A 16369-nucleotide genomic window follows, 5' to 3' on the forward strand; every position below is an offset into this window, starting at 1 on the left:
TCGGGCTGCAGGGCCTCAGGCTCACGTCATAGAAAGGGGACGGAGCGGCAGGCGGTGAGCGTGTGAGCCGGAGAGAGTGTGTGTTTTAGACTCCGGGCTTTGCTTCTAACGGTGCGATGGTTGGGGTTTTTTTTTCCTTTCTGCACCCTTTTCCTGAAGGGGAGCCGCAGTCGCGTTTCGGCAGGTGGGTTATGACGTCTCGCTAATCCAGAGAGACGTACTGTTGTCGTACCTAAAACCGAGCGACTGGGGTTCGCGGTTTGGCCAGTCCCCGGGGGCCGGGGGCGCTCTTTCCCGCTCGCCCGCTGGCGATACGGGGATGTGCAGGTGGTGCAGGAGCCGGTTCACCGCAGACGTGGTCCGGCGTGATCTGTTTGTCGGCGACCCCGCCCGGACGCGGAGAGCGCTGACCCTGCCGGGCTGTGTGGCGCTGAGCAGACCCGGACATCTCCGGCTTGCGATGGGAGGGGGAGGTTTTACGAGTTACTAGTTACTGTGCACGTTGTCTTTCACTGTGCATTGAAATGCTCCCCTCAGTGCTGGTTCTTTCTGTATACAAATGCAGCTCCCCTTGAGTTTATTGACTTTCTCTGCCCAAAACTCGCTCTCTTCTGGCGAAACTTGAACCCCCCCCCCCCGCCTCTGTTTCGAATAAAATAACTTTAAAAAAAAGATAGCCTTACATTAAAGTGGAACTGTACTGTAGTGTCCAGTCAGTGTGTCTGTATTAACCCTTCTTTCTGCCTGTTCTAGATATACAGAAGGCCCAGGAACTGTCCCACTATAAATGTAAAGGATTGTGAAAATTACTTTAATTAAAACCTTTTACTTATGTGGTATAGTAATATTCTCCTAATGTTTCATTTTGCAACATTAAAAAAAAAACTGTCCATAAGTGTTCTTTGTCCTTTTTGCTTTATACAATAAGTGCAAAACTCTTTTGCACAGACTGCCAGTGTAGGAAGATTTCAATGTGACTGTTGGGGTTAAGAAAGAGGAGGAGAGGAGATCTCTTCCACAGAACAAGTGTCGTACTGCTCTTTTTCTTGCTAAGATGGACATTTTACTACTGAAATTAATCAGAAACCTGGCAAAAAGCTCTATCTCTACAAACCCTCTTCTGTCTGCAGGCCTGTGGTCAGGTGTGCATCAGGACTGAGTGTTTGTGGAGCTCGTGTCTGTCTGAGGCTCAGTCTGGAGCAGGTCCTGCCAGCTGAGAGGACTCACTCAGTGAGAGCTGTGTGCTTCAGGGAGACCTGGGTTCAGTGTTCAGTGAGAGCTGTGTGCTTCAGAGAGACCTGGGTTCAGTGTTCAGTGAGAGCTGTGTGCTTCAGGGAGACCTGGGTTAAGTGTTCGCTGAGAGTTGTGTGCTTCAGAGAGACCTGAGTTCAGTGTTCAGTGAGAGCTGTGTGTTTCAGGGAGACCTGGGTTCAGTGTTCCCTGAGAGTTGTGTGCTTCAGAGAGACCTGGGTTAAGTGTTCGCTGAGAGCTCTGTGCTTCAGGGAGACCTGTGTTCAGTGTTCCCTGAGAGCTGTGTGCTTCAGAGAGACCTGGGTTCAGTGTTCAGTGAGAGCTGTGTGCTTCAGAGAGACCTGGGTTAAGTGTTCGCTGAGAGCTCTGTGCTTCAGGGAGACCTGTGTTCAGTGTTCAGTGAGAGCTGTGTGCTTCAGAGAGACCTGTGTTCAGTGTTCACTGAGAGCTGTGTGCTTCAGAGAGACCTGGGTGCTTCAGAGAGACCTGCGTTCAGTGTTCCCTGAGAGCTGTGTGCTTCAGGGAGACCTGGGTTCAGTGTTCAGTGAGAGTTGTGTGCTTCAGAGAGACCTGTGTTCAGTGTTCACTGAGAGTTGTGTGCTTCAGAGAGACCTGTGTTCAGTGTTCAGTGAGAATTGTGTGCTTCAGAGAGACCTGTGTTCAGTGTTCACTGAGAGTTGTGTGCTTCAGAGAGACCTGGGTTCAGTGTTCAGTGAGAGTTGTGTGCTTCAGAGAGACCTGTGTTCAGTGTTCGCTGAGAGTTGTGTGCTTCAGAGAGACCTGGGTTCAGTGTTCAGTGAGAGCTGTGTGCTTCAGAGAGACCTGGGTTCAGTGTTCGCTGAGAGCTCTGTGCTTCAGAGAGACCTGTGTTTAGTGTTCTCTGAGAGCTGTGTGCTTCAGAGAGACCTGGGTTAAGTGTTCGCTGAGAGCTCTGTGCTTCAGGGAGACCTGTGTTCAGTGTTCCCTGAGAGCTGTGTGCTTCAGAGAGACCTGTGTTCAGTGTTCAGTGAGAGCTGTGTGCTTCAGAGAGACCTGTGTTCAGTGTTCCCTGAGAGCTGTGTGCTTCAGAGAGACCTGTGTTCAGTGTTCCCTGAGAGCTGTGTGCTTCAGAGAGACCTGTGTACTTCAGAGAGACCTGTGTTCAGTGTTCCCTGAGAGCTGTGTGCTTCAGAGAGACCTGTGTTCAGTGTTCAGTGAGAGCTGTGTGCTTCAGAGAGACCTGTGTTCAGTGTTCCCTGAGAGCTGTGTGCTTCAGAGAGACCTGTGTGCTTCAGAGAGACCTGGGTTAAGTGTTCCCTGAGAGCTGTGTGCTTCAGAGAGACCTGTGTTCAGTGTTCCCTGAGAGCTGTGTGCTTCAGAGAGACCTGTGTTCAGTGTTCCCTGAGAGCTGTGTGCTTCAGAGAGACCTGTGTTCAGTGTTCCCTGAGAGCTGTGTGCTTCAGAGAGACCTGGGTGCTGTGAGAGTGTTAGGAGGGTGTTGTGTGCGCCTGCTGTGCTCCGCTCCGCCGCGCCCCCTGGCGGCCGCTGGGGGGGGAGACCCGGGCGTGTTTCGGGGGCGGGGTCAGCTGACCGGAGCGGGGCTGTGCGCCGCGGGGAGAGGAGAGGAGCTGCTCATGCACGATCCCCACCCAGAACCCGCCGGCCCGGCTCGACAGCAGCTCGGGGACCCAGCGCCGTCCAGTCAGCGGTGAGTCCCGCTCTCTCCCGCGGCTCGTCCGCCCGCCCGCCCGCGTCCACGGGTCACGCGTGTTTCTCTCCGAGCTCGTAGTGAGAGGACGGATTCAATTGAGTTGAACTCGCGCGTTACGAGCAGGAGACGGAAAGTTTGGTCCTGTATTGGCGTTAGTCGATGCCAACTGAATCGGATTGATTGATTGGCGCTCAGGAGGGCAGCGGCAAGGCTGAGCTCTCGGACCGGTCCGGACTCCAGCTCTGTCCCCCGGGCTCCAGAGAGGACCGTACTGACGGGTCCCTGGGCATCAACACTGAGCTCCCTCGTCTCTCCTCTAGTTCAGCGCGATTCACACTGACAGAGTCAACGCAACATCTCCAGACATTTACAATCCAAACACATCCAGCACACAGAGCATTACTGAGAGACAGGCTCACTGTCTGTTCCTCAGGCTGCGACAGGAGATCACACACTGTATTATTATTATTGAGAGACAGGCTCACTGTTCCTCAGGCTGGGACAGGAGATCACACACTGTATTATTATTATTGAGAGACAGGCTCACTGTCTGTTCCTCAGGCTGGGACAGGAGGTCACACACTGTATTATTATTATTGAGAGACAGGCTCACTGTCTGTTCCTCAGGCTGGGACAGGAGATCACACACTGTATTATTATTATTGAGAGATGGGCTCATTGTTCCTCAGGCTGGGACAGGAGATCACACACTGTATTATTATTATTGAGAGACAGGCTCACTGTCTGTTCCTCAGGCTGCGACAGGAGATCACACACTGTATTATTATTATTGAGAGACAGGCTCACTGTCTGTTCCTCAGGCTGGGACAGGAGATCACACACTGTATTATTATTATTGAGAGATGGGCTCACTGTCTGTTCCTCAGGCTGGGACAGGAGATCACACACTGTATTATTATTATTGAGAGACAGGCTCACTGTCTGTTCCTCAGGCTGGGACAGGAGATCACACACTGTATTATTATTATTGAGAGACGGGCTCACTGTTCCTCAGGCTGGGACAGGAGATCACACACTGTATTATTATTATTGAGAGACAGGCTCACTGTCTGTTCCTCAGGCTGGGACAGGAGATCACACACTGTATTATTATTATTGAGAGACAGGCTCACTGTCTGTTCCTCAGGCTGGGACAGGAGATCACACACTGTATTATTATTATTGAGAGACAGGCTCACTGTCTGTTCCTCAGGCTGGGACAGGAGATCACATGCTGTATTATTATTATTGAGAGACGGGCTCACTGTCTGTTCCTCAGGCTGGGACAGGAGATCACACACTGTATTATTATTATTGAGAGACAGGCTCACTGTTCCTCAGGCTGGGACAGGAGATTACACACTGTATTATTATTATTGAGAGACAGGCTCACTGTCTGTTCCTCAGGCTGTGACAGGAGATCACACACTGTATTATTATTATTGAGAGACAGGCTCACTGTCTGTTCCTCAGGCTGGGACAGGAGATCACACACTGTATTATTATTATTGAGAGACAGGCTCACTGTCTGTTCCTCAGGCTGGGACAGGAGATCACACACTGTATTATTATTATTGAGAGACAGGCTCACTGTTCCTCAGGCTGGGACAGGAGATCACACACTGTATTATTATTATTGAGAGACAGGCTCACTGTCTGTTCCTCAGGCTGGGACAGGAGATCACACACTGTATTATTATTATTGAGAGACAGGCTCACTGTTCCTCAGGCTGTGACAGGAGATCACACACTGTATTATTATTATTGAGAGACAGGCTCACTGTTCCTCAGGCTGGGACAGGAGGTCACACACTGTATTATTATTATTGAGAGACAGGCTCACTGTCTGTTCCTCAGGCTGGGACAGGAGATCACACACTGTATTATTATTATTCTTGAGAGACAGGCTCACTGTTCCTCAGGCTGGGACAGGAGGTCACACACTGTATTATTATTATTGAGAGACAGGCTCACTGTCTGTTCCTCAGGCTGGGACAGGAGATCACACACTGTATTATTATTATTCTTGAGAGACAGGCTCACTGTTCCTCAGGCTGGGACAGGAGATCACACACTGTATTATTATTATTGAGAGACAGGCTCACTGCTCCTCAGGCTGGGACAGGAGATCACACACTGTATTATTATTATTGAGAGACAGGCTCACTGTCTGTTCCTCAGGCTGGGACAGGAGATCACACACTGTATTATTATTATTGAGAGACAGGCTCACTGTCTGTTCCTCAGGCTGGGACAGGAGATCACACACTGTATTATTATTATTGAGAGACAGGCTCACTGTCTGTTCCTCAGGCTGGGACAGGAGATCACACACTGTATTATTATTATTGAGAGACAGGCTCACTGTTCCTCAGGCTGGGACAGGAGATCACACACTGTATTATTATTATTCTTGAGAGACAGGCTCACTGTTCCTCAGGCTGTATTATTATTCCCCTTGAGCTGCAGTTTCGGTGTGCTGGCTCAGCGCCTCATGTGACTGACCGCGTCTGCCCAGGCCCTGCTGACTCTGCGAGAAGCAGTGGGCAGCGGGGAATCCCGGGGTCACGCAGAGAGCGCCCCGCGCCGGTCGCCCCCGGCAGTGATGACCAGTGTTGATTCATGATTGCTCGTTGATAGATGCTGAGCGCCGTGCTGTTCAGCCTGGTGCAGTTCCTCTGCCTGTCAGCAGGGGGAGCCCTGGCCGCAGTGTCCTGCTACAATGACCAGGGGAGTCCTGTGGACTGGTGAGTGCTGGGATCTGGGCAGCTGACACTGTGTCTGTAACAGGTCTCATGTGCTGTAGTGTCTGTATTTACCCCCCTCTCTCTCTCTCTCTCTCTCTCTCTCTCTCAGGTTCTATCTGTACAAGCTGCCCCAGCTGTCCCATCATGCCCCTGGCTCGGGGCTGCTCTATCTGCTCCTTCAGCAGGGGAATGACTCGTGGGTGAAGGGGGCGTCGCTGGTGAACGAGAGTGACAGCGCGCTGGGCAGGACCGTGGGGCAGCTGTACAAACTGAGACAGGTCTGTTCCCCTGCCCTTCCTGCCCCCCTGTCTCCCCTGCTCCTCCTGTCTCCCTGCCCCCCCTGTCCCCCCTGTCTCCCTGCCCCCAGTGTCTCTGGACGAGCTGTGTGTCAGAAGCTGGTGTCTCTCTCTGCAGCAGGAGGACCTGGGCTACATCCTCTACAACGACCAGAAGCCCCCTGAGCAAGGAGGAGGAGAGGTTTCGAGTGAGTGTGGACACACCAAGGGTGAGCAGGACGGTTCGCTGCCAGCAGGAAGACAGACACCTACAGTACAAACTCACAAACAGTACAGCCATTTCCTTACAACAGACAGCACACTGAGATCAGAGATCAGAACTGAGATCACACACTGAATTATTATTATTGAGAGACAGGCTCACTGTTCCTCAGGCTGGGACAGGAGATCACACACTGTATTATCATCATTGAGAGACAGGCTCACTGTCTGTTCCTCAGGCTGGGACAGGAGATCACACACTGTATTATTATTATTGAGAGACAGGCTCACTGTTCCTCAGGCTGGGACAGGAGATCACACACTGTATTATTATTATTGAGAGACAGGCTCACTGTCTGTTCCTCAGGCTGGGACAGGAGATCACACACTGTATTATTATTATTGAGAGACAGGCTCACTGTTCCTCAGGCTGGGTCAGGAGATCACACACTGTATTATTACTGAGAGACAGGCTCAGTGTTCCTCAGGCTGGGACAGGAGATCACACACTGTATTATTATTATTGAGAGACAGGCTCACTGTTCCTCAGGCTGGGACAGGAGGTCACACACTGTATTATTATTATTGAGAGACAGGCTCACTGTCTGTTCCTCAGGCTGGGACAGGAGATCACACACTGTATTATTATTATTATTATAGAGAGACAGACAGTTAATCTTTTCTGTTTCTTACCTTGGTCAAAGATTCAACTAGTTCGTATTGTCTCTTTAGGGTTCTGTAGCATTCCAGTTTATGTTGTGTATGTGTGTGTGTCCCAGTGTGTGAGATATTGCTGTGTGATCTGTGCTGTGATGGGCTTGAGTCTGAGTTGTGGTGCTATTCCTCTTCTCTGTGTGGATTGTGTCAGCTGTCTGCCCATCCCTTTCTGTCCACACAGTGATCGCTCTCCTCTTCCTCCAGGTGTTGTCCTATTGGATAAGACTCAGGGCTTCTGGCTGGTCCACAGTACGCCTCACTTCCCCCCTAGACAGGAGGTGGGGGAGTTCTCGTACCCGAGCACAGGCGTGGAGAATGGGCAGAACTTCTTGTGCATGACCTTTCCTCTGGAGAGATTCGAGGCCATCGGTGAGACCGTCTCCGCTTTCAGTCTGTGGCCAGAATTCACTTTTTATTCACCAGTCTTCAGTGTTAAGCTGGGTGTGAGTGTCAGACTCATCAGTGCGGACTGTGTATACTGACGGCTTGTGTGGATTAGTGTGGATGGATTGTGCGGATCAGTGTGCACTGTCTCGATCTGTGTCGATTAGCTCGGACTGGCTGTGTCGATCTGTCTCGATTAGCGCAGACTGGCTGTGTTGATCTGTCTCGATTAGCGCGGACTGGCTGTGTTGATTAGCGCGGACTGGCTGTGTTGATTAGCGTGGACTGGCTGTGTCGATCTGTCTCGATTAGCGCGGACTGGCTGTGTTGATTAGCGTGGACTGGCTGTGTCGATCTGTGTCAATTAGCGCTGACTGGCTGTGTCGATGTGTCTCGATTAGCGCGGACAGGCTGTGTCGATCTGTGTCGATTAGCGCGGACTGGCTGTGTTGATCTGTGTTGATTAGCGCAGACTGGCTGTGTTGATCTGTCTCGATTAGTGCAGACTAGCTGTGTTGATTAGCACGGACTGGCTGTGTCGATCTGTCTCGATTAGTGCAGACTAGCTGTGTTGATTAGCGTGGACTGGCTGTGTTGATCTGTCTCGATTAGCGCGGACTGGCTGTGTTGATCTGTGTTGATTAGCGCGGACTGGCTGTGTTGATCTGTGTCGATTAGCGCGGACTGGCAGTGTTGATCTGTCTGGGCCCGTGTGTGATTCAGGTGAGCAGCTGCAGTACAACCAGCCCCTGGTGTTCGACTGCTCGGTGCCCGACGCCCTGGCCTCCCAGGCGCCCTCCCTGCACCAGCTCTGCAGGAGGCGCTACGGAGCCCCGGCCCCCCGCCCTGCGAACCGCAGCGTCTCCCTCCCCTCCCTCGGCGGGACGACCTTCCTCAGTTTCGCCAAGAGCCGCGCCTTCGATGACGGTGAGCCAGCCGCCCGCGCCTCGCCGGGGTCACGGGGTCACGGGGTCGTGGGGCCACGGCGCTGACCCCCCCACCTCGCTCTCGCTCTCTCCCCCTCCCACAGACCTGTACGTGGCCTGGGTGGCCCCCTCCCTGCGGGCCGACCTGCTGGTGCAGTTCTGGCAGCGCTCCAGGGGGGTCCGGCCCTCCAACTGCTCGCTGGGGTACCGGGTCCTGAACGTGGAGGAGCTGGCCCCAGGCGGCTCCGGCCCCTTCCGCTCCACCCTGGACCACTCCAAGTGGGCCGCCAGCGCCGGCGCCGGCGCCAGGGACGAGGACGGCTGGGTGTGCGTGGGCGACATCAACCGCGACGAGGCGGAGGAGAGGAGGGGGGGCGGCACCGTGTGCCTGCGGGACGGGCGCGTGTGGAGGGCGTACCGCGCGGCGGTGACCGGCGTCCAGGACTGCCCCTAGCCGCGGGCGGCGCTCTGGCCCAGCGGCGCTCTGGCCTGGTGTGTGTGTGTGTGTGTGTGTGTGTTGGGTTGAACTGGGAAATAAAGGCGTCTCTTCACAGCCGGCTGCCCTGGTCTGCTCTGTTCGGCGCGGTGCGGTCTGTGCCACAGGAGCGCTGCCTGCGCCCTGTGCCTGAAGGAAGGCTGAACTCCGGGTTCGAACCCGCCGCCGTGTGCTGGCAGGGGGAGGGTGAGGTCCTCGCTGAATAAGAATTTGTTCAGGTATCCGTCTCGTTCTTCCGACCCCGAGATCCCAGAGTTCCTTCCCAAGCAGACAAGGAGCCACTTTTTTTCCCAGCTGTCTGGGATGGGAGGGGAGGGGAGGGGAGGGGAGCTGTCCGGAGGACCGGCGTGGCGCTGGGCGCGAGGCTGCAGGAGGCACGGCGCTGGGACGGAGGTGGACAGAGAGAGACGGGAGACGGTCGCTGGACTGGCCAGCGCCCGTGCTCGCTGCTGCCAGCACAGCCTCCTGCCGGCTGTGGTTTTAACGATCTGAGGTTGGTTCTGTTTGTCCCTGTGAGCAGAGTCACTGTTTCAGTGTGAATCTTCTCGGGAAGGAGAGTCTGACTGAGTGAGGGAGGGGAGCTGCAGTAACAGCGCTTCTCCACCGGAGGGCAGCGTGTGTGTCTGTGAGCAGAAGCCTACTGCACAGATCCTCGCCTCCAGCTTCTCCACCCTGATGACCCACATTAAATCAGGTTGCAGGGTAGAGTAGGTGAACCCCTCCAGCTTGTATTCATTTACATGACATGGTGCGATAAAACAGGGCGACGGTGAGTAAACTGGTCTTGGGGAAGGTTACAGGCTCCAGCCTCTGCATTTTTTCCTCACTGAGACTGGCCCTCATGAACTACATTTCCCAGCAGGCCATGGGGGAGAAGGGTGGCCAACGGACTGCCTCCCCTGGGTTGAGGAGGGACAGTTCAAGCCTGCAGCCAGAGTGGAGAATGAGGGGGGGGGGGGGTGTCAGAGCTCCTCCCTCAGCCCTGCTGTGTGGGTTTGTGTTGGGAGAAGAAACTGAGATTAATAACCTTTCTGCACTGTTTTTAATAAGACAGGAGCTGTCCTGAGGGCTCAGGACCTGCTTTTTAAAAGAATTTAAAACCTCCATTAATATACCGCCGTCAGTAGACCTTCGGTTTCTCCTTTAACTCGTACCGTATCTGCGGTGGGTCTCTGCGCCACTTCCTGTCAGAACAGCGCAGGCAGAGAGAGAGCAGGTGGAGCAGAAGGACCAGTTCCAACCCACAACCTTTCTGTGTCCTCCAGGACACGGTCTTCATGCTCCTCATGAAGGACAGCAGGAGCAGGAACACTGTGCGTGTCCTCCGACTGCTCACCGCAGTGGGAGGTACCTGCTGCTGCTCTGTCAATCCACACTCCTCCCAGGGGGAGAGGAGTCAGTCAGGAGGATCAGCTGTTCTGATCCCCAGGCAGCAGAGTCCCTGGCTGACCAGAAGCTGAACACAGCAGTGTTTCAGCTCAGAGAGGACAGCAGGCCTGTCCTGTCCCCGTGTCCAGCAGATCTGGGCCAAGTTGACAACCCCAGCCCTCCTCTGCAGCTCTCAGGACAGACTCACTCACAGCCACAAGGTAAGGAAACACAGGGCTCTTTATTCACAGTGCAGCACACAAGACTCCAGAAACCACAAGACAAACCCCTAGTTCGTACCTGAGCTCTAGCTGGACGTGCAGCCAGCTTCACCAGACCTCCTCCCCCTGACACAGCTCAGCTCTGCAGCTCTTCCCTCCTGCTCTGCTCAGCACAACTGCTCTCTGTCCCCAGCAGCACCAGACTGAAGGCCTCCCCTCCTGCCTTTTAACTGTCTCCCCACCAATCGTCTTCCAGCAGTGAGGCAGGTGATTGTGGGGGCAGACTGTTCCGCTCGGCCTTCTGGGGAATGTAGTTCAGACAAGAGCCGCTGTCTCGCCTGGACCTGCGGCCCTCTTACAGTGTGGACAGGGAGTGGTGCAGGAGAGCTGTGAGACCAGATTGTTGAGCTGTTTTGTGGTCTTTCTGACTTGAGATGAAAAGCAGAGGGGTAATGGATTAATCTTCCTGGATGGCAAGACAAATCAATGTACTTATTGATGAGTGAAGAGATTGGGGCTGTGTGGTCCTGTAGTTCAGAGGATCTGGCTACAGGCTTGTATGTCTGTGGTTGTGGGTTCAAATCTGCATGAATCAGTAGTTTTGTTCTTTTGAAGACAGCGTTAGTATCAGTGATAGATTGATCAGTGAAGAACTGGGAGCTGGTTGCTGTCTGTTCTGTAGTGTGAAGGTTAATGCTGTGGACTCTGAGCTGTGTGGTTGTGGGTTCAGTTCCCAGTGAGAGTGAGACTTTTATTGTACTTGAATGGCAGAGAGAGAGAGAGAGAGAGAGAGAGAGAGAGAGAGAGAGAGAGAGAGAGAGAGAGAGAGAGAGAGAGATGCATTTGGCTTCACTCATCCACAGTAACAGGGTGATAAGTGTAGAGGTGGGGTCTGTGTTTGTGTGGCTCTGTAGTGAAGCGGTCAGGGCTGTGGGCTCAAAGCTGTGTGGTTGTGGGTTCAAGTCCTGCTGAGACCTACAGCTTGTTTTGGGTTTAATTCTGCCCCACAGTAAGAGGTTGATAAGTACAGAGACTGGAGCTGTCTTTGTGTGGATCTATAGAGCAGAGGGCTAAGGCTCTAGTCTCATTAACACCTGGCTGTGGGTTCAAGTCTGAGAGAGACCTGTTGCTTATTTAAGTTTAATTCTTCCCTACAGTAAGAAGCTGATAAGCACAGAGACTGGGGCTGTGAGGTGTGTGTCCCTGTGGTCTGGAGGATAAAGCTGAGGACTCACAGTTCTGTGGTTGTGGGTTCAAGTCCTGCTGAGACCTAGAGTGTGTTTTGGGTTTAATTCTTGATAAGTTGATACCAGGAAACAGGTTGATAAGTACAGAGAGTGGGGCTGTGTCTGTGTGGATCTGTAGAGCAGAGGGCTAAGGCTCTAATCTCATAAACACCTGGCTGTGGGTTCAAGTCTGAAAGAGACCTGTTGCTTATTTAAGTTTAATTCTTCACCACAGTAAGAGGTTGATAAGCACAGAGACTGGGGCTGTGAGGCATGTGTCCCTGTGGTCTGGAGGTTAAAGCTGAGGACTCACAGTTCTGTGGTTGTGGGTTCAAGTCCTGCTGAGACCTACGGCTTGTTTTGGGTTTAATTCTTACCCACAGTAAGAGGTTGATAAGTACAGAGAGTGGGGCTGTGAGGCATGTGTCCCTGTGGTCTGGAGGATAAAGCTGAGGACTCACAGCTCTCTGGTTGTGGGTTCAGATCCCAGTAAGATCTCAGGTTTGTTTTCAGTCTCTTACCCACAGAAACAGGTTGATAAGTGAAGAGATTGAGCCTGCAGTGTGTGTGGCTCTGTGGTCAGGAGGTTAAAGCTGAGGACTCACAGCTCTCTGGTTGTGGGTTCAGATCCCAGTAAGATCTCAGGTTTGTTTTCAGTCTCTTACCCACAGAAACAGGTTGATAAGTGAAGAGATTGATCCTGCAGTGTGTGTGGCTCTGTGGAGTGGAGCCTAAGGCTGTGGACTCACAGCTCTGGGGTTGCAGGTTCAAGTCCTGCTGAGACTGGCCTGCTTTGTCTTTAATTCTTCTCGACAGAAACGTGTTGATAAGCTGGGGGAGTTGTAAGGGTGGGTGGTGGGACCAATAGAGGAGAGGGTAAGACACTGGCCTCCTGACTGCGAGGTCCTGGGTTCAAGCCCAGGCAGCAAGGTGTGGGAGAGAGAGATGCAGGGTGTCAGTGGCAGGGACAAGTAACTAGATGAGTAAGAGAGAGGGGTCTGGGATTTACCTTTTACTGAAAAATTCCAACAGTGTCAAACGTTTCAGTAAAAGGTGAATCCCAGACCCCTCTTTCTCTTCATCTAGTTACTTGTCCCTGCCACTGACCCCCTGCATCCTTCCTGCCTGGGCTTGAACCCAGGACCTTGCAGTCAGGAGGCCAGTGTCTTACCCTCTCCTCTATTGGGCCTCCCACCCACCCCTACAACTCCCCCAGCTTATCAACACGTTTCTGTCGAGAAGAATTAAAGACAAAGCAGGCCAGTCTCAGCAGGACTTGAACCTGCAACCACAGAGCTGTGAGTCCACAGCCTTAAGCACCACTCCACAGAGCCACACACACCACAGACTCAATCTCTTCACTTATCAACCTGTTTCTGTGGGTAAGAGACTGAAAACAAACCTGAGGTCTTACTGGGATTTGAACCCACAACCAGAGAGCTGTGAGTCTTCAGCTTTAACCTCCAGACCACAGGGACACACACCTCCCAGCTCCAGTCTCTGCACTTATCAACCTCTTACTGTGGGTAAGAATTAAACTTAAATAAGCAACAGGTCTTACTGGGATCTGAACCCACAACCAGAGAGCTGTGAGCCCTCAGCTTTAACCTCCACACCACAGGGACACACACCTCACAGCCCCAGTCTCTGTACTTATCAACCTCTAACTGTGGGTAAGAAACTGAAAACAAACCTGAGGTCTTACTGGGATTTGAACCCACAACCAGAGAGCTGTGAGTCCTCAGCTTTAGCCTCTAGACCACAGGGACACACACCTCACAGCCCCAGTCTCTGTACTTATCAGCTTCTTACTGTAGGGAAGAATTAAACTTAAATAAGCAACAGGTCTCTCTCAGACTTGAACCCACAGCCAGGTGTTTATGAGACTAGAGCCTTAGCCCTCTGCTCTATAGATCCACACAGACACAGTCCCAGTCTCTGTACTTATCAACCTCTTACTGTGGGGAAGAATTAAACCCAAAACAAGCTGTAGGTCTCAGCAGGACTTGAACCCACAACCACTCAGCTCTGAGCCCCCAGCCCTGACCTCTTCACTACAGAGCCACACAAACACAGACCCCACCTCTACACTTATCACCCTGTTACTGTGGATGAGTGAAGCCAAATGATTCAAGTACAATAAAAGTCTCACTCTCATCAGGAACTGAACCCACAGCCACACAGCTCAGAGTCCACAGCATTAACCTTCACACTACAGGACACACAGTAATCAGCTCCCAGTTCTTCACTGATCAATCTATCACTGATATTAACACTGTCTTCAAAAACAAAACTCCTGATTCATGCAGATTTGAACCCACAACCACAGTCATACAAGCCTGTAGCCAGATCCTCTGAACTACAGGACCCCACAGCCCCAATCCCTTCACTCATCAATAAGTACATTGATTTGTCTTGCCATCCAGGAAGATTAATCCATTACCCCTCTGCTTTTCATCTCAAGTCAGAAAGACCACAAAACAGCTCAACAATCTGGTCTCACAGCTCTCCTGCACCACTCCCTGTCCACACTGTAAGAGGGCCGCAGGTCCAGGCGAGACAGCGGCTCTTGTCTGAACTACATTCCCCAGAAGGCCGAGCGGAACAGTCTGCCCCCACAATCACCTGCCTCACTGCTGGAAGACGATTGGTGGGGAGACAGTTAAAAGGCAGGAGGGGAGGCCTTCAGTCTGGTGCTGCTGGGGACAGAGAGCAGTTGTGCTGAGCAGAGCAGGAGGGAAGAGCTGCAGAGCTGAGCTGTGTCAGGGGGAGGAGGTCTGGTGAAGCTGGCTGCACGTCCAGCTAGAGCTCAGGTACGAACTAGGGGTTTGTCTTGTGGTTTCTGGAGTCTTGTGTGCTGCACTGTGAATAAAGAGCCCTGTGTTTCCTTACCTTGTGGCTGTGAGTGAGTCTGTCCTGAGAGCTGCAGAGGAGGGCTGGGGTTGTCAACTTGGCCCAGATCTGCTGGACACGGGGACAGGACAGGCCTGCTGTCCTCTCTGAGCTGAAACACTGCTGTGTTCAGCTTCTGGTCAGCCAGGGACTCTGCTGCCTGGGGATCAGAACAGCTGATCCTCCTGACTGACTCCTCTCCCCCTGGGAGGAGTGTGGATTGACAGAGCAGCAGCAGGTACCTCCCACTGCGGTGAGCAGTCGGAGGACACGCACAGTGTTCCTGCTCCTGCTGTCCTTCATGAGGAGCATGAAGACCGTGTCCTGGAGGAGCTGGAGGACACAGAAAGGTTGTGGGTTGGAACTGGTCCTTCTCCTCTTCCAGCTCCACCTGCTTTCTCTCCGCCTGCGCTGTCCTGACAGGAACTGGCGCAGATGCGCGCCGACAGCCGCGAGCACAGGCGCTGGCCTCAGGAGCCGAGTCGCGCGGTTGGGATCCGGGCTGGGGGGGGGGTTCATCTCTGTCCAGCTCCTGCCGCTCCAGGGTCAGGGCCGAGCGCGGCAGCCGGAGGGTTAATATTCCCTCTCCGGAGGGCTGCCCGACGTCACGCGGCGCTCGCCGTGTGGGAGCGAGGAGCTCCTGCGCTGAGACGAGAGAAGGAAAAGACCCCCATCCGGCCGGGGGACGCGGTTTCGACAGAACACTGAGAGTGGGGTTGTAATGGTTCCGCAGGCAGGCTGTGGGGGTCGGCGGGGCGGGAGGGTGCTCCAAGAGACACCGTGCAAGAATAATAATAACGCATTCGTTCTATACGAATACTTTTATTTCTACAGCACCTTTAAAATTCACATCTCAAAACACTTGACAGTAAAAATCCAAGGAGAAGAGAGAAGAGGACTGAGGGGTGGACCCTTACAGGCGAGCAGCAGGACTCTGGCTGGAAGCCAGTGCAGGGACTCCAGGACAGGAGTGAGGTGATCTCTCGCACGAGACCTGGTCAGGATTCTGATATATAAATAATAAAATTATGGCAGCGACATCGTATGGATCTATTTTTAGATCTAAATCTAATGTGGAAATCACGACACTGTACAAGTAATTATTACTCATGTTTATAAAGGTTTTTTTCAAAGTTATTTGCAATATTTCAAAGCAGTCTAAGGAATTTGTTCAGTACAGACCCCTGCCACTACTCAATCTGCAATAACTATAGAGAAATTACTGTGGTAGCTGCAGGTCTCGCACAGCAGAGGAGATACAGCACCTGCAGGTCTCACACAGCAGAGCAGAGGAGGAGAGATACAGCACCTGCAGATCTCGCACAGCAGAGGAGGAGAGATACAGCACCTGCAGGTCTCACACAGCAGAGGAGAGATACAGCACCTGCAGGTCTCACACAGCAGAGCAGAGGAGGAGAGATACAGCACCTGCAGGTCTCACACAGCAGAGCAGAGATACAGCACCTGCAGGTCTCACAGCAGAGCAGAGGAGGAGAGATACAGCACCTGCAGGTCTCACACAGCAGAGGAGAGATACAGCACCTGCAGGTCTCACACAGCAGAGCAGAGGAGGAGAGATACAGCACCTGCAGATCTCACACAGCAGAGGAGGAGAGATACATTACCTGCAGGTCTCACACAGCAGAGGAGAGATACAGCACCTGCAGGTCTCACACAGCAGAGCAGAGAAGGAGAGATACAGCACCTGCAGGTCTCACACAGCAGAGGAGGAGAGATACATTACCTGCAGGTCTCACACAGCAGAGGAGAGATACAGCCCCTGCAGGTCTCACACAGCAGAGCAGAGAAGGAGAGATACAGCACCTGCAGGTCTCACACAAACGTTTCCATAAGAATGAAAACATGGCGTTGGACTCACCTGCAGAAGTTCCTATCAGCACGGGAATAAACCTTCACCCGTTCCTGAGGAAAATGTTGCAGATAGCATCTTACC

General features: G+C 52.8%; 1 protein-coding gene across 2 annotated transcripts; it reads left to right on the forward strand.

Moving 5' to 3' along the window:
* Positions 1 to 2821: 2821 nt before the first annotated feature.
* dnase2 (deoxyribonuclease 2, lysosomal) lies at positions 2822 to 8765 on the forward strand. 2 transcript variants are annotated; one of them, XM_088908294.1, is made up of 7 exons: positions 2822 to 2938; positions 5582 to 5688; positions 5798 to 5966; positions 6103 to 6193; positions 7107 to 7271; positions 8010 to 8213; positions 8317 to 8765. In XM_088908294.1, the coding sequence occupies exons 2-7, from the start codon at positions 5582 to 5584 to the stop codon at positions 8664 to 8666; spliced, it is 1086 nt and encodes a 361-aa protein (XP_088764420.1). In that variant the 5' UTR covers positions 2822 to 2938; the 3' UTR covers positions 8667 to 8765. The 2 variants fall into 2 exon arrangements, with proteins under 2 accessions (XP_088764420.1, XP_088764421.1); XM_088908295.1 differs by having other exon boundaries at positions 6106 to 6193.
* Positions 8766 to 16369: the final 7604 nt, after the last annotated feature.

This window comes from Atractosteus spatula (assembly GCF_055471065.1).
Source record: "Atractosteus spatula isolate fAtrSpa1 chromosome 10 unlocalized genomic scaffold, fAtrSpa1.hap1 SUPER_10_unloc_1, whole genome shotgun sequence".
NCBI classification, from domain to species: Eukaryota; Metazoa; Chordata; class Actinopteri; order Semionotiformes; family Lepisosteidae; genus Atractosteus; species Atractosteus spatula.